Below are 21,266 nucleotides of genomic sequence, written 5' to 3'. Positions count from 1 at the left end.
GTCCCACTTAAACAGTGTGCTATTGGCAAAGTGGGACAGTGTCAAACTCACATTAAAAAAAAAAGAAGATGAATATGAGCATCATTTTTAAAAATTCTGATTCACAATAACACCCCATATCAAAATATATAGCAATTACGAGCTTATGCGTCAGTTTTACAAGTGTTATAACCTAACATTATTTAACTCAGAATGTTATCTCAGTTTACTTTTCACCATGATTGACTGCAAGGTTGTTGAATATGGTGTGCTATGCCCCCGGAAGTAATGTTAGAGTGAAACTTTAGAAATTTTTCCCCATATATCTTTGCAAAATTAATTCATAGAATTATTTTTTATTTTATTTATTTATTTTTTTTAAACACATCACATGCTGCATTACTTAAACAATTTGTAATGGCTAGGCTTTACTGCTAAGCATGAAACTTAAGCATCTCATGCCAAGTCATGTTAAGCATGACTTATAATAGGCAACCTACAGTGACTATATGGAGCTCAACATATACTTTATGGATTAAAGGCAATGAACACCTGAATTAAACTCATATTGGTAGTCAAACAATAAATTAATTTTGTTGTTGTAGTATCTGGACACATAATTAACACTGTTCTGGGAGATTAACAGTTACATATTACGTGAAATTCCGTAAAATAAATTGTTTTCAAATTAAAATTAAAAAAAATATATATAAAATTCAGGCATTCAAATTAAAATCCTAAATACTTTTTCTGTTTTGTTTTCATTAATTATTTTATCTTAGCTAACAGGTAGTGAAACGAAAGCCCCCATTATTAAAATTTAAATATAATAAAATCTTGAGTAGCTTTGCTCTGCCCTTCAGCCAAAGGTTTCCGGTGCGTCATCAGTGTGATTTTCCGGTGAAGCTCGCAACACGCAGACATGCCTGTAAGTACCACCACGGCTTTCATAGTAGCCATCAGTCGGTAAAAAAGTGTTTTGACGGGGATAATTTATCACTGTGTAACACTGTATTTAGTTTTCTTGCCAACAATGTTTTTACATTGCTGTTATGTAAACGTGAGGACGGGAAAATGGGCGCAATATGGCGAAACACGTGTGCAACAAAGCAGCCCACGCGGGCTCTCTGTCTGTACACCAGTCACATGTTGAGTTTTTCGCAGGGTTTGAACTCAATTTTCAAAGATATCGTTGCACATTCTCTGAGTACAATCACTGTACAGCTCAGAAACATTTTGTCCATTTCGTTTTAGTACTTTTACTTTCATTTCATCGTGTTTCCTCCTTTTGGAAGCTGTAAAATGATCCCGACCTTTGCGTCCTGTTATCGTCATGTAAAGTTGACAACTCTTATCAGAGCTGTTATGTTTGATTTCCTTCCAGCTTGCAAAGGATCTGTTGCACCCGAGCTCCGAGGAGGAGAAGAGGAGTCACAAGAAGAAACGACTTGTTCAGAGTCCTAACTCCTATTTTATGGATGTCAAATGTCCAGGTCAGTTTGTTCACGTGGCAGCATGGCCAAACCCTCACTGATCATTTAGATAATGGAGGGAAATTAATGCTCAAAGTACACAAGTATCATGCCTAAATACAACTTCATATTAAGGTATTGAGACTTCAGACTTATTTGAGGGAAATTTACCTCCAAGTTAATATACTGGAGTATGAAGTAATGGAGAAAATTTTGGGCACAAACACAAATAGAGGTTACACAGGGTGTCCACAGGTCCTTAAAAAGTCTATAAATGTCTTAAATTCAGTGTTACAACAATAAGGCCTTAAAAGTCATTAAATAGTCTTAACTATGACACACATTTTGTGTAATTCCACTTATCTATTTCTATATTTCTGAAGCCTTTCTGTGTAAAAGTCCACATTTCTGATGTTACAAATCTGTAATTTATATATTTTATACATGTATAATACTTGCCTGCAATGTTTAAATAAGTAAAACATGATTTGTCCAAAAATCTGTCCTAAATTTGGTTAAAAGGTGTCTTGAACGGGTCTTAAAAAGCATTAAATGTGACTGTCTGATACCTGAAGACACCCTGTTACAACCAGGACTACTCTATTACTCTACTCTATTGGTATTTCAATTTAAAGACTTGATACTGGACTTTCAACTTAATTGCTTATTCTCAGTTGTTATTTTGATAATTTTATTTATTTAATGAGATGAAACAGATCTCCCCTAGCTACATTACTTACAAAAATATTTTTTAATATATTTGCCTTTATGTGTTGCCCTTTCATTGTTCCCTTAGTGATTGGGGTGTCAAATAAGGCATACAATAACACTTGTGACTGTCTGTTAAATGAGTTTCAAGTGACTCCTTTAAACAAACAGCTGCAAGAACACGTAAGGAATCGAGGACCTTTGATTATGCAATAGTTATTTTAACAGCTGGCTGTTCTCAGTGTAACGCTGATTTGTGTCTGTGTGTTGTCTGCAGGTTGCTACAAGATCACCACAGTTTTCAGTCATGCTCAGACTGTAGTGCTGTGTGTCGGTTGTTCCACGGTGCTCTGCCAGCCTACAGGAGGGAAAGCTCGCCTTACAGAAGGTAAGCACCGTGCAAAGTGGAACAACCGTCTACCTGTTAAATATACATGTCACATGACACGTACAAAGCTTTAAAAATGCATACAGATACATGCTGTAGATGTCAGGCGACAGCATGGAAGGTTCTACTCTATTCGCGAGTGCGAGTGTTAGGCATGTTTTAATAATAGATAATTCAATATTTATACTTGTGGGTTTTTGAAAAACACTAATTGAATAGCACATGACAAAGGCATATGAACACTACATCTCTACAGAGACTTAAAACTGAGACCTGAATACAGTCTGTACCCATGTCTGTAAGACCCAACCTCGTTAAACCTGACAAATACTAGACAGTTCACCCCAAAATAAATTTAAAAAAAAAGTATTTTTTGTTCTTATCTCTAGTGCTATTTATCAATCTGGATTGTATTGGAGTGAGTTACCAAGTGTTGGAGATATTGGCTGCAGAGATGTCTGCCAAATATAATGGAACTAGACGGCACTCAGCTTTTGGTGCTCAAAGCGCCAAAAGAATTTTTTTTTTGAAAAACTCAACAACAATGTCGCTTTCCAGAAATCATGACCCGGTTACTCAAGATAATCCACAGACCTTGTTGTGAGCAGCTTCATGTAGGAACTATTTACTTTCTACAGAGCTACACCTGGTAACTATATCACCACACAGAAGGAAGTGTGCATCTACTCGTGTACGAGAGGCTTGTGCTCATGATAGCGCAAGATATAAATATTAATAGCGTCCTCTTCGGCTGGACTGTCATGTGAGCTGGCGGTAGATGCATGGTTTCTTCTCTGAGATGATGCAGTTGGTGGGTGTAGTTTGGTAGACAGAAAATGGTTCCCAAGTGAAACTGCTCACAACCAGGTCTGTGGATTATCTTGACTCACCGGGTCATGATTTCTGGAAAGAGGCAGTGCAGTTGAGTTTTTCAAAGGTTTTTTTTTTTGGCACTCTGAGCACCAAAAGCTGAGTGCCATCGAGCTACATTATATTCAAGAGAAGGCAGACAACTCTACGGCTGCATCTCCAACACTCAGCAACTAACACCAAAATAATTGAGACTGATTAATAGCACAACAGGTAAGAGGGAAAATCTGCCTTTTTGATTTTTGGATGAACTGTCTCCTAAGACCCAAAACTATAATTCTGCTTTGTCACCCATCACTGAGATTTAGCCTGCCAGGCTAATGCATCATATCTACTTGCGACACATGACGTGTATCGAAAAGGATGGATTATCCACCAAATTAAGCAACTTGCCCCAGGGTACCAAAAGCCCCAGGTTCATTTTGTGTTACTTTTTTTTGGCCTGAGCGTAAAGTTTTAGGCAGCAAAAGTTCCAGAACTCTGTATTTTGTTGGGCCTGTTGGGTAAGCTGTGCACTCCACCTTTTAGTGACACCTACGTATTTGCCTTTGTGTTGCCCTTTCATTGTGCTCTTCATGAACAGGGTGTCAACTAAGGCATACAGTGACTCTTGTGGTTGTGACAGAAATTCATCATCATTGATCCATTTCTGCACCGTCAACTGCAAGCACAAATACTTCTTCATTCAGTTGTTTACCTGTCTTTCAGCACGTACAGCAGTAAATAATTTCAGAGTGGCTCATATGTCATTTCTGATAAAAGATGGACACAAATTGCTTCACCGCTCGGTGTACAGTAAAGAAACGCTGATTCTGTGGACAGGATGTTCGTGAAGTGGTTGAGTTTAAGGTCAAGGTTTGTTTTTACTGACGCTTTAACCGTCCCACCCACTCTGTCCTGTGCTCTGCTGCCGTGGTAACCAAGCGCTTCTCAGTGCGCTCTGCTTTGAGTTACTATGGGTGCAGCTGCAACCCTTGGCACTAGAACCACTTGTTTGGAGGTGATTCAGTCTTTGAAAAGGCAGATCGCAACATGAGTTTTAGTGTTCTCTTATCTGTTACATCCTCGTCAGTGAGTCAGTTTATACACCATCCCAATTATAGACTGGCTTTGTACTGGTTAATCCCCTCCCCCCGTTATTGATGCATTATGTCCACCTAAATTTCTTGATATAAATGTGAAGGACACACACGCACATTCAGTTGCCAGTTCATTAAGCACGTCACTAAACCTTGTTGACATTTAGAGCATTAATATAACAGAAAGCTAGCTCACCTCTGCTGCTTTGCACAGCGCTCTTATTGCAATTACTGCTGATATCGGGAAGGCGTTGTCATGGAAGCGTAGCGCCCACCCTCCGGTTACCCCCGGTTAACACTATTAGCTATTAACAGTTATTCTTGTGGGTCACTCGAGGAAAAAAAAAATCTGGTTCCAGCTTCTTAGACAACAAAATTCTCTGGTTTCATGCATCATTCTTCAGTGTTTTTCAGGCCAAACCATGAATTAATAGACAACGTACTAGACAGATTAATCAGTAATGCAAATAATTTTTAGTTGCAACCTTGATTGTGTTGCGTTATACAGAGATTTATTTCTAACATGCTGTCTCTCCTCATTGATAAAACAGGGTGGATAAAGTATTAACAATACAATCATCTGCTCCACAAATTAATCAACACAAACTAAACATAACACATTTTTTATATTGCCGTTTTTGTTGATTTTAACCCTAAATTTAATCACTCTTTCCATCTTTCCTCAGGATGCTCCTTCAGGAGGAAACAGCACTAGGTTGATCAGATGTGGCTGGACACGGTTGAGAGGAATGAACAGCACTTGATGGACGTCAAGTAACACTGCCATGGAGCTGATGCAGCAAGGAGGAAATGGAGAGCGGGAATACAAATCATGTAATATAATAAGTCTCTCTACAGAATATGCACAGAGAAATGCTTAGTGTCGTTGAGATTCCACCAACAGCACATATCCATTGATTCCTTTCACTTAATAAACTTAGGTTGTGTTTTGGTAAAATAATCTTGCATGTTTGTCATCCAGTTTGTTCTTTTTGCCTCATGAAGGTTCTTAGATGTCATTTGTTCAGTAAGAGACACTTGTCAGCTCAGGACCCCTTAAAAATGTGCTGGTAAAGAGGACTCTGAGTCCGTTAAGTGTGCAGATGTGTGGCCTTGGAGTTTAAGCACAAACATTTATAGGAAGGTGAGTAAGTACTATGAGCCTTTCATTGTCCACCAGTTGCTCGGCACTATGGATTTATGCAAATCTCCTTCTACAACACTAGATCAGTTCTAGGAAAGGAGACACACTGTGGCTGAAATTGCAAATTACATCCAAGAAACTGCCCTTAACTACAGCATTACAATGTTAAAGCTGCACTCTGCATAATTGGATGATGATGGATGTGTGTTACAGCTGGCAATAAATCCAGACACTAAATACGTCGCCAGAGGCCAAGTTAATGCCACAGTGAAGTCAACATTTTATTTACCACAGACAGTGATGTCATCAGTACCTGCTCCAAAGCCAGTGGTGTTGGTCCAGGGCCCGCTCTCACTCTGAGTGAGCGTCAATTCAGGGAAAGTCATCGCTGGCTCTGCTTCTGTTTCCTGATGCTTGTAGGACACAGAACACAGTGATGTGACACTAAATGTCATTACAAGTGGCTGTGAATTTACATGTGCTTGCAAGCTTCCTGTGAAAATGATAGTGTGAGATGAATTCTTGTGAAGTTGCAGAAACAATCGCACTAGCTTGGTTGGAAATACATCAGCTGAAATCATTTGTGTCCTGCAGTTTACTCACAGCTTTGGTTGGCTTGTGGGCCAGTTGCACAGTCTGTGTGTGACTGCATTGAATTGTACAGTGAATAAAGAAATTAATTCAGCACAGGGAGTGAATGATAACTTTCCTGTTGCTATGGTGACATTTTTCTTATGTCTTGCTTGTATATTGGACACAGCTTACAAATAAATAATGAGAAATAATGATGCTGTTGTGCCTTCTGGTTACTAAGTGACTAATAAAGGATGAACATGCCATAGTCATTCATTTCATCACACGTTTTACCACTGCCTTTTTAAACAACACAATTTACTCCATAGTTCTCACTCACACTTTAAACTGAACATGGCCTAATGGATTAAAACAACATAATTATATCGACACCTCTAGTATGATTTGTTTTTACAGCAGGGGATCTGAAAAGTTAAGATTTAATTCAGTTTCCTGAGGAAAAAAAAGCCTTAGAAGTTATTAAAAACTCTTCAATCTTCTAAATTATTTTCTCATTTGCTCTAGACAGTAATGTTAGTCATAAAATGCTTTTTTAAATTCGATAGGCTGTCTGGAGATGTTACAAACTAGAAGTGTTGTGACAGACCTTTAGCAAAAACTCATTGCTGCCAGCGACAACAGCTAGGCAGCTCATCGCCTCATACTGGGCAAATGAAGATTTTTGCGAAAACTAGAGTGCATTCATCATTTTTAATTGGTTCATCAATTTCCTTCATTTTTGCAGCTTATCCGGATACATGTCACACCAATTTAATTAATTATATCATTAGGAATTATTGATTTACACTGTTGGGAGGTACTGGAAAAAAATGTGATATAATAAATAATTCCAGGTCATAAGGTCCCTACTGGTTTATCATCACACCAGCCAGCGTGACTGTGAAACAGGTAATAAATTGTATTTTATGTGCTATTAAGGTTCTTAAAAGCCTTGAACGTAACTTGGTGAATGCTGCAGAAACCCAGTTTCACAGTATCCTAATCCAGTTTATTTTTCAAACAGATTCTATCTCATGAAAGACAGAATTAGGACTGACACCTGTCCAGTGAGGGGAGCAAAAGGGGAACCTTTTCTCAGGCCCACATACACATGTTCAATTTAATATAAGCAATGATAAGCATATTTAATGTTGAACCAAAATATTCACCATCACTTATTGAAACAACAAAAAATTGTTGCGTTGGTAAAATGTAGCCTGTTTTATAATGAAAATAATCTCTCCTGAAATAATATTAGTCATTTGTTTTTAGTACACAACCATGGCAAAAGTGCGGGCGGCCAGCCACATGGCCTGAGATATTTACTTATCTCAAGTACGAGGGAGAGAGCATGCATATGTGTTGATATGAGTAAAGGAGTTCTGGTGAAGGCCCATTCACTGAACCTTCTCAAGGGCCCGACATTCCTGATTACAGACAGCGCTACTGAGGAGCTCTCCTCACAATATCAGAGCTCAGACAGCAGATTATTCAGGCTACGGCGGTGGGAATAATGAGTCAATACTAAGTTGAGTATTTTTCCTTTTCAAAATAAGGTGACGACAGATAATGGCAGCAATCGAAACAGCTTGTTTTCTAAGTGAACAGAACTACTTCACATCAAGGCTGCAGATGCACAGATTTCATACTAAGCCAGAGCATTTTATTTTAGGTACGCAAAAGACTTTAAATACACTCCAAGGCTCACTGTGTTTATATCTTTGTATGCTTGTATTTAACACACCTTCAGGGATGAGAGCAATTCCTTGGCATCCATCAGAGTAAGCTCAAACCCAAGCAGAGGGCCAGTTAGGGCCAGGGTGGCACAAAACAGTGGCACGTCGGCAGGTAGAGCTCGACACCTGGAGCAGCTGCCACAGAAATGGGACTGACCCCACAAAGAGGCTGAAAGAGAGACATGAGACTCACTGGAGAGCAGCTGACCCCTCCTGAGAGTACACAAAATACACTTTGTACAGTGAAACCCTTCATAGCCCAGGATTATAAAAAGCTATTTAATGTTTGTAATTGATGTTGTGATCACAGTGTGTTGATACTTTCAGTACTGACTGTAAAGTGTGAAGTTGTAGGTAGGGGGTGCTACAGTGCAGCGTCTCAGGGTGCAGCCTCCTTGTAGCTTTGCTTGTAGGGTGAGTGAAACTGATCAACACATATTAAGAGCAATAGGAAGACAAACGATCCATATTGGTAAGATTGCTGGGTATTCTGTACCTCACAATATATGATGTCTGTGTCTGTGAGGAGATAAGCAGTGACTGGTGTTTGTGTTTTTCCAAGTATTTCCAGTTGGTGTTGGGAATGAAGTCGTGCAAGGCCGTTTGGTCGAGGAGTCAGTCTTTAGAGATGAAAGGATGGGGGTAGTGAAGGTCTCAACTTTTAGGCTGAAGACACATGACACACTCCCATAGACTGTCTGTTCCTTTATCCAAAAATTAGCTGTTCTTACTTAGCCTGTAATAGACCATCCCTGTCCCAAGATGCTCTAGGGCTGCCCTGAAACACCTAATTAAACACCCATCTGCTCTGAGCAACAAATTTGGTTTGCTGTATGCTCTCCTGTTTGTGTGGTACTTACGCACAGCACATTCCCCATCTGAATGGATACGGAGAGGCGGACATAGCAGGAAGGACATGCAGGGGAGTATGGTCACCAAGGGATGTGTTTGTGGGGTCAACTAGCACTGCTAAAACTCTTTGTCCTGGACACCGATAGATGAAAGCTGAAGTCATCCGTGCCAGGTCATCTCTGAGTGGGAGGCAGAGAGGAGGACGGGACAGGGGGATCGATAGCGAAGGGCAGAGAAATCATTCTGAGGCATGGCCAGATGAGTTTTTATAGTATTGATCTGAGCGGTTTGCATTCTCATCCCAGCTTTAAATCTGGCAAAGCAAAAGTTGTAGAATGGAAAAGTGATATGAAAGACAATTGGGGAGAAAGACAGAATGAAAAAGAAGCAGAAACTGTGTAGCAATTACAAAAGTGTACAGGAGAGGGTGGGGGGCGAGGAAGAGTGTGTGTGTGTGTGTGTGTGTGTGTTGTGAGTGTGGAGCTATTGCACAAGGTTGTCACAGAAGGGCACCCTACGACAAAAGGGAAGACAGGTTGACTTGGCCTGAATAGACGCACAAACCACACTGGAGAGACCTACAGTTCAACACACACACTCTCGCACACACACACACACACACGCACAGAGCATTTTGTTTGTTTGAGTTTCTCCTTCGCAAAGGACAGAGTCATTACACATAATTAGCATCCAGTGCACAATTAACTGACCTGAACACTGATGAGCAGGGTCTGGCTGACCCCACGTCTCCATGGCAACGACCTCCAGCAGAGCAAGAGGCAGTGTCTGGGCCAGTTGTCAGAATCCCCCGGGGGTGCGCAGTGACAAGCCGTGTCCTGTCACATACTGACACAGAGCGCGGCGCACAGGGCAGATGGCATCTCTGGTACACAAGACAACAACACACAGTGGTTGTAAAAAACAGACTCTTGATTTCTGTGTAAAATTTACCCCCCCCCCATTGTTTAAAGTACATCCAATGGTAAAGGTGAGAGGTGAGTGTCAGTGACCCCTTAGCAGATGCCTGCTGACATGTAATCCTCCATCTCTATCACCTATATGCCACACTAATACACACTAATACACACACACACACACACACACACACACACACACACACACACACACACACACACATTATTCCACATTTTAGCTCTGTGGTGTATTTGTTTCTATATTGTTGTTTCTCTGTGTACACACTGCCAGTAACTAATTGCCCCTAGTGGGATTAATAAAGTTGTTTTGAATTTGAACATACATACACACGCACACACTGACACACGCACATGAAATCTACTGGTATTTAATTTTTAGATTAAAAACAACATTATAAAAATGATTAATGCCAAAAAGCAGGTGGCAACTGGATAGTAAAAACACCATTTGCAGCACGCTCACTTTAATTGCTTATTGTATCAGTAATGACTTTGATGACTGGTTGATCTGTTGCGAAATCAGCAGGCAAACTCAGGCATTATCTCCCCATTTTTCCCCACTTCCAATTATCCTGAACTGCCTTGGCTACATGAAAGGATCCTGTTTACCGTAAGCCGTGGCAAACAGGAATCTTTCTGCTGCACAAAATAACAGTGAAAAACAATTTAGACTACACTCACATTGTGTTACACAGAGAGAGAGACTAACGAACAAAAGAGACAACAAAAGAGAGACATTTTGGTTGGATAGGTTTGACGTCTTCTCTGTCTAGGTAACAGGAGGTAAATATGATGAAATAGGAGTGTAAGTGTGTGTCCCTCGTGAGTTACATCAGGGTGGTTGTAAAGGTTTAGGGTGCGTCTGCTGCATAACTTTCGCCATCTCACAGAGGCAGAGTAGTGGCCCCCGAGCTCTACAGTCATAAAGCTGATAAATGAGTAAACATATGCTTAAAAAGACACACAGACAACCGTGCTATGCACACATACTGCATGCATGCACACACACACACACACACACACACCAGCTTGCATGCACGCACACAGAAACAGACAGGCACACATGCACACTCTACACAGACCTCCGCAGGAGTGAGGGTCACTGTGATGGATGCTATCCCTGAATGGCCGCGAGTATTAAAAGCCCGGCGACCTGGTAGAGACAATCAGTCATGTCAGTTGGTCACAGCTTGAAATTAATCATTCCTGTGTCTGTGATCATTTCCTGCATTAATTATTCTGACCATGTAGCTTAAATAGTCTGCGCGCTGTGAGCGTGTCTGCCAGCGCCATGTGTGAAAGAACATTTAGGGAGATGAAGAGGAGTTTGAGGAGTCACTGAGAATGCAGGGGAGGTTGTCAAACTGCACCCCCCTCCGGTCAAACCCTGCTAACTGCAGCTCTACATTCTGCCTACATGACACTGTGGAGAAAGCAGAGGAGAGAGCTACAAAAGGAGGCTGAGGATGGACATAGGAATAAATAATTTATAGTGCGGCTCATTTCGGCGGTAAAAGTACCAAAATATTTGTTCAGATCATTATGCAAAGCGGTGAATAGCGCGATCGAGGGAAATGAGTTGGAAGGAGAAAAACAGGGTGGCAGAGAGAAGATGTAAACACAGGCTGCTCCAACCTGAGAATGTTTGAGCACACTTCTTTGTGTTGGCTAATTGCAGTCTCGCTCCTAATGGATGAGACAGATAATGTGTTAGGGCTGCTGTCAATAGTCTGCATGGGAGAGAGGCTCAGAAAATGTAAATATATAATCACTAGCCAGATGACACTCAGTTATTTTGCTTAGCCAAGTTGTTACTGAGTGTGTTTGCACAGGCAGCGAATGGATTATTTTCCCCTGTCAGAAAAGTTCTGCAGTCAGAAAAATGCATTTGATGAGCATACTCATACATATTTCAACTGGTAGTTCACACAAAAAACAAATACATTTTCTATTTGAGCAATAATTCATAAAGGATGTGTTTCAAAAGGACATAGACAGGGCTTGCAGAAATGTGAAAATGATGAATCTAAATGCCCGTGCTGCTGTATGCCATATACAAAACTTCCATTTAGCTCCTTTCATTTACCCATCCATCCATTCATTGTATTCGTCCATTGTCTATTCCCATTCACTCCTACCCAGGGTCATAGCAACCTAGGATCTAATCTGTGCATGCATTTGGTGGAAGACAGGGAACACACAAAAACACTCACGACAATAGGCAATTTACAGTCTCCCGTCCACCTGACCTACATTCCTGTGGAAAGTGAGAGCTGCACCACAGCAGCAAATAGACACAGACACAAACTCTACACAGAAATGCAGAAATGCAACACAAATAACCTAATTTGTTATACATGATAATATCAAGCTATAGAATTGTTGATAAAAATAGTAAAGCAATACAAAATTATTTGTAACCTACAATCCGGAAACATCACTGTTATCATTGATGGCACTTCAGTGGTTCTATAATTTTTTCCACATTACATCATGAGCCACAACATCAGTTTGATTTGAATGTCCAATTTGTACAACACTCAGGCCTATTCCTGTTGGAATCACCCAATCAACAGCTTTCTCTGAGCTCATTAAAAGGAAAGAGTCAGTGTGAAGGACACGCTGATTGCTAATCAACAGTTTCACAAACGCATGCGTGTGTGTGTGTGTTTTTGTGACTCCCCGGCATCCTTTCTAGTCCGTGTAAGGAAACTCCCCTCTGGTACAGACACAGACGGTTGCTATGGAAACCCACATCACTTTTCAGGCAAGTAGCTGGGCAGGGATGGAAGGAGGTAGAGAAAGGGGGGGAGTGGGGGGGTGATAGTACAAGGTTCAAATGAATAAGAAATTCTAGTGTAATCCTGTGTGTGTGTGTGTGTGTGTGTGTGTGTGTGTGTGTGTGTGCGTGTGTGTGTGTGCGTGCAAGACTAGGCATCTGTCTTTGAGTGCACAAGTGTGATAAGCAGAATAAGGTATAGCTCTTGCGGCAGGGAGGCAAGACAGAACAGAGCAGAAGAAATAAAACTAAATGAAGAAACTTGCTGTGCTTGTGGGATACTGGGACTCAGGGCACGGCTCGGGCTGGATGGAGGAGGAGAAAGAGGAGGGGGGTAAGACAAAGAAGCAGGATAGCTACAGCTCACTTTCAGCCTCCTCCCCTCCTTTGATGGCTGCGGCTGGACACACACAGATATAATTTAAAAATGCTCCCAGAGTGCTGATGTCAAGAGATAACTGTTGAGTAGGGCTATGATGCTAAAAATATCTCATTTGACTTGAACCAGAGTCCCACCTGGATGCTGAGAGCCAGACGAGCAGCACTGTTGGCATGGTGCTGACCGTTCCTAGACTCTAATTGGCTGACTGTCTCCGCCTTCGGCTTGTCTACATCCTCCTCCAAGAGGGCAGAGGCCACAACTTGAGCCCTGCTTCATAAACAATGAGGCATGACACTCTGACAGAGGGCAGCGCCTCAGACACAGAAACCTAGAGCGAAAGAGAGAGAAAAAGAAAGAGTGAATTGGTAATTAAACGCGTGAGTGGCACCGGGGCCCGGCTGTGAGCATAATATGCAGAGGAGTAACAGGTAACCGAGTTATGTCAGCACAAGTGGCAACAGCAGAAGTCCTGTGAGGGGAGGAAGCAGAGCACAACTCCCCTGTGGCATCATTAAAAACCCCAACGTCTATCCCTTCATCCCGATTCAACTGAACAGCCTGAAAAATAGATCAATTAACAACCTCTGCTCTCTTACTCCTTCTCTCTCACACACATACAGGCACGTCGCCCGGCACGCAGCCTGAGGGGAGTGTGGGCGGCCTGAGTTGCCATGGAGCTCATATTGTACCGGTCCATTTCTGTGGTGATGGTGACGGGTTTGTCCTGGACCTACTGCTTCTACCTGCACAGCAACCTGAACCATGATCAACAAGGTTTACAAACATTTATGCATACTGAGTAGGCATGTGATAAAAAAGGACACTAAACTTACTCTCATACAGCAGCCAGCTCCCTGGGGACCATATGAATAGCAAATCTGTATATTTTTTTTTCCAGCAATGATGATCCCCTTTCATTAAACTGCCAGGCTGGAAATATTATGCACAGTCTGCTTTACTGCATTACTCCTGTTTGGGCGCAAGCCAAACTTCTTGGGTCCTGGCATAAAAATGACATAAAACATTTATTGATTTCAAAAAAATTAAAGGACTGTAGAACAGTGAGGGTGTGGTTAGATTCTAATGCCCAGGAAGCTGACTGCACACTAACTTAAAGCTTGAATGGATCAGGTAGACATTTAAGAGCCTGTAATCTGATCTGTTTTGCCAACCGACCGCGCACACATTAATATCTTTATCCAGTATCGCTAATGGAATGTCAACATTACTTCCATGATTGTGTATGTGTTAGAGTACACACACTATTTATCCCTACTTAGAATACAATTATAACACCAGGAGGCCAAATGCTGACATGGAGAGGTTCATCAGAAAGCAGTCTGTGGCCTCCGAGTTGTTAAAAAAAGAAAAGAGAGGTGGTGCTGACTGAGAAAAGAGGCCTGACAATGGATGTGGAGAAGAGCCAATGTCCCGCCGAAAAAGGAACTGGCACATTACCTAAACTCAACAAAGACGTGGACAGACGAGAGAAGAAAAGAAAGATATATAACTAAAAAATAACAGGCTATGTTCAAAATCACATACTATCATAATATACACACTAAGTAAGTATGACAAACGAAGTACTATGTAAAATTAAGTTTGTAGTGCATTTCAACTGCATAATATGTGCATTTTGTGTACATGAGAAATGCCCGAATGTATATTAGATTAGCAAGTATTTCTGAGTATACAGCATGAGCTTACTATACATACTCAACCGCCCCAAAATGCACTGCGTCCCTTCAGACTGTGCATTGGTAGAATGCAAGTTAGATGGTTCTGGCACCAGTCAGCAACGGAGCATGCACAAATATGAAAAATGTAGGCGCTCACATATATAATGCCCTGTAGAAAAAATATTTAATAACTTGCACTAAAATAATATATTAAACTGAGTGTGAGAGGTAATGTTGACTTATATTTGTAATAAACAATTTTCATTCAACAGTAGCTCAGTCATGAGATGCATTGGTTGAGTTTAGTATTCAGTGTGAACAGTCCGCTGGTAATGGCATACTTGATCATCAAATCAGTAAGCAGTATGTAGTACACACGAACTAAGTACGCAGTATTTAGTGCGTTAGTATGCGATTTCAGACACACTCATGCTCTGCTTTCCAAATCGCATAATCTTTCTCTTTACTTTCAGTACACACTGAAACTTACAAAAGTATACATTGATGCATGGTTTATGCATTCAACTCCGACATACTACTTTGTCATCAAATTGCACCTTGACCTTTGACCCTCTTGCTCATATATCTGTCACACTCCTTGGTGCAAAATTTTAAGAAGAAGTATGTGATTTGGAGCGCAACAGATCTTAACATTATCACTTAATGTTACCTTGGAGATATAACAAAATGCCATTCCCTGAGCTTGCCAGAGACAGAGGTCAAACCGGAGAGCTCTGCTGTTGTTACTTTGCAGTGTATGCAGTTTTAATTTTCAAGTTATATGAAGTTTCAAATTATCTGTCATCTGTTTACCATTCAGTCAATGTGATGAAGATGACTGTGGGTCAGAATAGCCCAAAAAGCATACTAGCTTTCATACTGCAAAATGTGATCGCATGCAGCAGGACATCCTGGTATTTTTGGCATACTACATTTGTCATACGAATTGCTGGGACATGCTAAAACTTTTTCTGGCATACCAAATAGTCGAGCACTGGAACGCAGCTCAGGTGTCACTGTTCACGTATGGAACAACAGGAAAGAGGACTTTCAGGGGGACACAAAGTAGAAGCAAACTCAACTGAAGGCACTTTGCTTGTAACTGTGCTTCATAACAAGGCTTACAGTTTGGCAACATGATGGCAGTCCAAAGAGGCAAACAAATCCAATGAAGCTTTGGCAGAAAGCAGATCACAGACTAGCAAACACAGGCAGGTTTATAGAATCCAGTCTGGGACTAAAAGAGGGAATGATGTCAGTGATACTGGTATGTGTACATTTATGGTGATTATGCGATAAAATGCCTTTGTGATTGTGTTGCATACCAATCCCCCCATGGGTACCTATCTATCTGATGGACAGGTGTGCAGGGAGGACCAGGGTCATGTGACTGGCTAAGGGCAGAGAATGTCAGAGGGCATCTATTTGACAGATGGAGACTGACAGAGTCACAAAAAGGGGATTAGCAGGATGGAGAAGGGTAGACAGGGCAGGTGTCAACATGACACAAAAGTTTAATATTTGGGTGTTTTTTTTGTATGAACATTTAATTTCTCTCATTTTGTGTGTGCGTGTGCACTCACCTCTCATATGGTGGTGCGTTGAGAGTTAAGTGTATCTGATATGTGAATCGCAGTCTGGCCCAGCTTCTTTAGGGCTATTATTTCTCCTTTCATCATCACCACGGCAACATCACTGTCACTCTCTGACCAGCTTATAATGCTGTGTCCCAATTTCTACCTGCTCATATTTAGGCACATTCATAAACACTCACAAATGCACGACAAACACAGTCTTTCTGCATGCAATGCTGCCTCAAATCCCTCTCATCACATGTACATAAATACACACCTTCATGCATGCACGCATGTACAGACCTGTATGTGTTGGTAGATCTGTCCCTCTGGTTGCCAGGGAAACACCAGGATATAAGACAGACTGAGGGGTTCACAGATCTCCACTTTCTGGTGGACTGTGACTGGTGGGGTCATCAGAGGGATTTCACTGTTATGAAAAGGGAGGGAGAGTGAGCAGTAGTGTGTGTCTGGGTGTCTACAGGTATCAGATGCTTAAATGTAATGCTTTTTAAGAACTTTCTAAGATAAATCTAGTGTGCATGTGGTCCCATGCAGAGGTAGGTTTAATGTAAGGATACGGTTATCAGAGTAATTCAGGTTAAGCTACATTTTGCTCTCAGGTTAAGTACAGTATTAGATTATAAAAATGTGTAATATCAAATAAAGTGGACTTTCACACAGAAGAGCTTGACTCATTTTGACAAAAAGAAATTAAAAGCTGGATAAATGAAATTAGATACAGTGTTTGTGGCAATAAAGACCTCACAAATTCGAATCTAAGACTCTTTTACGACTTTTAAGGCCTATTAAATTGAATTTAAGACATTTAAACACTTTTTTAGGACCTTCAGGCACCCTGTGTATGTTTGCATACATGTGTGTGCTGTCCCCTGTAGCAATGTTATACAGCTACACATCTCCACAACATTATGTTTTGGTGGCAGAAGCATCCAGTACACCACTCATCTCTGCTGTCAGCACAAAGAGAAGTTAGAGATAAAAGACACTGTTGCGATGGAAACAGTCTCCTGCTGACAGAACCTGGTGACATTTGTGTCATAATGAAAACATTACAGTTGACAGGTGAACCATATGATTGTGGACGAGTACAGGCAGGCAATAATGGTGGCCGACCTCCAGCATCCACCTGCCTGCCTCCTCGTCCACTGACAAAGCTACGCGCACGAAAACACATGAGCCATCCCGGCCAATACAGGCTGGGGTTAGGTCTCTGTTTTTGGGTGTAATGAGGCCGCATGACTCCACCATGCAGACAGAGCAGCGGGAGTTCAGCAGAATCAACCAGGCCTGCTGAAAAAGATACAAGAGGAAAATAGACTTTTATGTGGCTGTATGCTTTGTGTGACTGCATGCATGCAAGCTGTGTATTTCCTCAGAAATTACATGGTCAAACTGTCCTCAGGCGCAGGCGTTTAGCAAAAAAAATCTATTTTGTGAGGGACTTCATTTTTTAGAGATAAGGGAGAGGATTAGAACTCAAATCATAAATTCACTTTAATAAGGTTGGGATGATGGGCCAACCCTTGGGCAAGAAGACTGTGTTCCCTAAGGAATATCTGTAGGTCATGAGAGCACAACATAACAAATAGAAGTTGAGCACTGGTATGGATACTGGGATGTGAAACAGGCAGTGCAAACTTCTCCAGACAGCTGTCAGGGTGGCTGTGTCTTGATTCGCTCTGATGATGTCATTAAAGTTGTCTGGTTGTTGTTGCTTGACAGATGACTGGTAACCCCTAAAACCAAAGGTCACATACGGGCAGTCAGAGGGAAGGAGAGTATAAAAAGCCATGTAAGGAAAATGATTAGTGTAATTACATTTACACCATAGAACACACAATATCTAATGCGCTTAGTCAAAGTCAGGTGGGATTTTCTAAATTGACTGCATTGATATTACGATCTCATTCACCCATTTACACTCGCCTGTGGCAACGCACAAGCCAGGGCCTAATTATCGTGAACAATTAGGGTTCTTACTCGTCATGTGGACAGGAGCCTGGAACTGACATGCGTACCTTGTGATTAGTGGACAACCCACTTTACCTGCTGAGCTACAGATACCAATTTCTAAAGTACAAGTACTTCACTTTGGAAAGTATCCAGCTGCAATAAGTGCGGTGTATAAATGTAATAAATGGCTTAAAACCTGCAAAACGCAGGCTTTGTTAATTCTACCAATGCATCTTTTTGTACATTTATTAAAATGTCTTCTTTCTGGTGTTACATTCTGGCCATTCCTTGCTTTTGCTTTTTGTTGAATAATGAAATGTTCTTGCAGTCATAACTTTCTCATTCGTTGGGCTAAATCTGGCTGGTATACAAGTAAAAAGCTATCCCAATTTCCATTTCCTCTAGGTCCTTGGCTATCCTCTCTTGAAACAGCATTTCTGAGGCACTAAATGTGTTTCCTGAAAAAAAAGGGACTGAAAGACAGGTGGGAAAAAAGAGAAGCAGAGAATAGTGTTGAAAAAGAAGGCAATATGTGGACATTACCTTGGCCTTAAAATTACAGAACATAATCAGGAAAATAGCACGAGAGAGTCGATGAACACACCAGGAGCAGTAAAGCACCAGCCACTAAATAACAGATAACAAGCTCATCACATCTGGGTATGTACTGTGCCCTGGGCAGAGCACTGCCTCAGGCTGCCTGGCGTTCACACATCCTTTACTCTGTTTTATTTTCACCCTGGGCTAAACACACAACAAGCTGGGTTTAGATGATGATGTCTGTTTAATGAAAATTTTTTTAAAAAAAATCAAAAATCAATTTCTTCCGTTCAAGCTGAGATTGTGTTAAATGCTGTGACTGCCTTCATGCTCATGTAGATTGACTTCCACATGATAAGACCTGAGAAGATTAGTGTGTCACTTTTGAGACAAACACCGATGTGAACCAGCGGGAAGGTGTTCAATTCAAATAGCTCTGACTCATCTGCCAACTATCAGTAAGAAAACCTGAAAATAAGGTAGGTAATCTGCTGATAGGTTCTCAATATACTGAATGCAACTCATTAATTTACACAATAAGGAATGGCCAGTGAGCACTTTTGTGGTCTTTACTACCCTGATGATAAATGAAGACCCAGTGAAATTTGTTTAAATAAACACAAAAAGTCAAAGACAAGAGAACTATTATATGGCTGTCTTTTGTGAGCATTTTTACTGCTAAAACTTCCCTCCAAACCCACACTTTGCTAGGCCTGCTTGGGTAAGATTATAAACCTAACAAAGGATTACACCCAATAACAATGAGGGCAAATGACAAACATATGCAGAACCTAAAACAAATGCTTCTTGTGTTGTAAAATGCATCTCTCTGGAAGTGTTTCTGGCAAGAAACACTTCCAACCACAATCTGAATTACAGAAAATGGAAAACAGTCTATCTTGCAGCATGACTGAATTTAAATGACCTGGAAGGTTGTTGCCACAGGCGTTTCAGACATAATAAGTTAAGCAAAGAATTAATTGAAAATCAGTTCTGTATAGCCAAATCAGCTGTTGTAGTATATGTATTTTTTAATCCCTATTTCTGCCACAAGTAGTATTTGATTAGACTTCCTGACTCTTAGTCTAATAAAGTTTTAGCAATATGCTGTATGCTGCATGTTTTTGATTTTCACACCTATTTTGACTCTTAATTATTTCACCAGCACAGTGATCACTGTTCAACTACATGTGAAATTGCTCCCCAATTTGACAAAGGTAAAACCAAACACAAATGTGCACTCACTGACCACCCACATGCCCAACATGTCTCCATGTCCCCTCACCACAGTCCCATGGTCATATCATGTAGGTGCCAGCATAGGGGGCAGTGACAGAGCAGAAACTAGGACACGGTGGTTGCAGGTGGAGGACTGATGAAGGCAGAGAGTCGTGGACATAGAGGCTGCCTCAGGTCTGGATGATCTCCTAAAGCTACACACATGGCTTAACACAAGCACAGAACCACACACAACAAAAAACACATTCAGTTTTTCCCCATGAACTTCCTTTGACAACACTGAAGTATTTTACACCTGCTCATATGTGCACTGTGCTACCTCTTGCAAAGCCATATTTATCTTTTTTTTCTCACCCATTACATTTTAATGCCAATTCAATGATTATATTGTTTACTGTGTGCCCTTTCCTTCAGTGTGAGCCACATCCAAAACAAATAACCAATTCCTATTGAGGGATTTTTTCTATTTTTTATTTACTGACTTTATCTATAACCTCACCCTGGGTAAGTAAACTTAGCTAACACGTAGTTTGTGGCTGTTACTCACCCTTTAATAGCAGTTTTCTTCTCAGCTGCAACTCTGAAAATTATTTTCATACTAATTACCGAGTTGTTGGCTCAAGTCACCTCAAAGAAGATAGTTATTGCTTGTTTTTAGCTTGTCACTTCCTCAACGTCACTCAGGATTAGCAAAAATTATTAATTTACCTTGTGGCAGGTAAATTTTCCAGTATAAACTAAGTACAGGTGTAGCTAAGTATAAAAATTAACGAATTTATAACCAAGCTGGCTCAAAACTCCAATATCTTATTTGAAAAACACAACCGACATTAAAATTAGCTAAAGTTAAGCTAACTCATCAACCGTTAACAAGTTGCTGCCCGTGTTCTCCAAATATCGCGAGAGGAAGAGCACCTACTTCAGAGCCAGGGACGTAACCTGGGAACTCCTGAATCCATGGCAACCCAAGACTGTGGGTATTCTTCACATCGTAGCAAAAATACGACTCTTTCATTTTCTTTTCGTCACAAACAGAAAAAACTCAACATATTGTGCTTTATAACATGCATTGGACACAATCAGAGAGAGAAATATTTTTTAGAATGAGATATATGATATAAATACGCCCGTGGACTCACAAAATAAGTAAAATTGCCTGTAGCAACTCTAAAATCAGTGCGTTCCAGTATATACAGATTGGGTATACTGGATTAAATATATCTCATCTGCACCGCGGTAATTCGTCCAATGAAGGCATGCTTTATTTTCCTGAAGCACCGCACTGGAAGCAAAAATAATACAAACAATAAAATAAAACGAAAAACAGAGACACAGAAAACATGGAAGCTGTGATGTTATA

General features: G+C 40.9%; 2 protein-coding genes and 2 non-coding genes across 6 annotated transcripts; 3 read left to right on the top strand and 1 right to left on the bottom strand.

The window, feature by feature from the left end:
- Nucleotides 1-840: 840 nt before the first annotated feature.
- rps27.2 (ribosomal protein S27, isoform 2) lies at nt 841-6,425 on the top strand. Its single transcript, XM_049584387.1, has 4 exons — nt 841-907; nt 1,364-1,472; nt 2,437-2,547; nt 5,183-6,425. The coding sequence occupies exons 1-4, from the start codon at nt 902-904 to the stop codon at nt 5,209-5,211; spliced, it is 255 nt and encodes an 84-aa protein (XP_049440344.1). The 5' UTR covers nt 841-901; the 3' UTR covers nt 5,212-6,425.
- LOC125893966 (small nucleolar RNA SNORA13) lies at nt 2,213-2,344 on the top strand. The gene has a single exon (XR_007449977.1). It is a non-coding gene; the product is annotated as a small nucleolar RNA SNORA13 (small nucleolar RNA).
- Nucleotides 3,961-4,092, top strand: LOC125893967 (small nucleolar RNA SNORA13). The gene has a single exon (XR_007449978.1). It is a non-coding gene; the product is annotated as a small nucleolar RNA SNORA13 (small nucleolar RNA).
- Nucleotides 6,426-7,965: 1,540 nt separating the features above from the next.
- Nucleotides 7,966-20,777, bottom strand: LOC125893276 (uncharacterized). 3 transcript variants are annotated; one of them, XR_007449852.1, is made up of 8 exons: nt 20,454-20,777; nt 16,454-16,580; nt 13,032-13,225; nt 10,819-10,889; nt 9,512-9,684; nt 8,810-8,980; nt 8,284-8,373; nt 7,966-8,118 (listed from the first exon to the last, which is right to left on the bottom strand). XR_007449852.1 is itself a non-coding variant. In XM_049583847.1 (6 exons), the coding sequence occupies exons 1-6, from the start codon at nt 11,027-11,029 to the stop codon at nt 8,001-8,003; spliced, it is 672 nt and encodes a 223-aa protein (XP_049439804.1). In that variant the 5' UTR covers nt 11,030-11,062; the 3' UTR covers nt 7,966-8,000. The 3 variants fall into 3 exon arrangements, 2 of the variants coding, with proteins under 2 accessions (XP_049439804.1, XP_049439805.1); XM_049583847.1 differs by lacking the exons at nt 13,032-13,225; nt 16,454-16,580; nt 20,454-20,777 and adding an exon at nt 10,981-11,062; XM_049583848.1 differs by lacking the exons at nt 8,284-8,373; nt 13,032-13,225; nt 16,454-16,580; nt 20,454-20,777 and adding an exon at nt 10,981-11,062.
- Nucleotides 20,778-21,266: the final 489 nt, after the last annotated feature.

This window comes from Epinephelus fuscoguttatus, linkage group LG8 (genome assembly GCF_011397635.1).
Source record: "Epinephelus fuscoguttatus linkage group LG8, E.fuscoguttatus.final_Chr_v1".
NCBI lineage: Eukaryota > Metazoa > Chordata > Actinopteri > Perciformes > Serranidae > Epinephelus > Epinephelus fuscoguttatus.
The sequence above is the reverse complement of the archived record's forward strand: the minus strand, read 5'-3'. Positions and strand labels throughout refer to the sequence as shown.

Excerpts from the sequence above, each read along its gene's own strand:
- LOC125893276 (XM_049583847.1), bottom strand. The coding sequence starts at position 11,029 with ATGGCGCTGGCAGACACGCTCACAGCGCGCAGACTATTTAAGCTACAT. Across the intron at positions 9,685-10,818 it reads TGACCCTCACTCCTGCGGAG|AGATGCCATCTGCCCTGTGC; the intron begins GTCTGTGTAGAG and ends CTTGTGTACCAG. Across the intron at positions 8,374-8,809 it reads AGATGGGGAATGTGCTGTGC|TTTCACTCACCCTACAAGCA; the intron begins GTAAGTACCACA and ends TGTGTTGATCAG.
- rps27.2 (XM_049584387.1), top strand. Across the intron at positions 1,473-2,436 it reads TATGGATGTCAAATGTCCAG|GTTGCTACAAGATCACCACA; the intron begins GTCAGTTTGTTC and ends TGTTGTCTGCAG. Across the intron at positions 2,548-5,182 it reads GAAAGCTCGCCTTACAGAAG|GATGCTCCTTCAGGAGGAAA; the intron begins GTAAGCACCGTG and ends ATCTTTCCTCAG.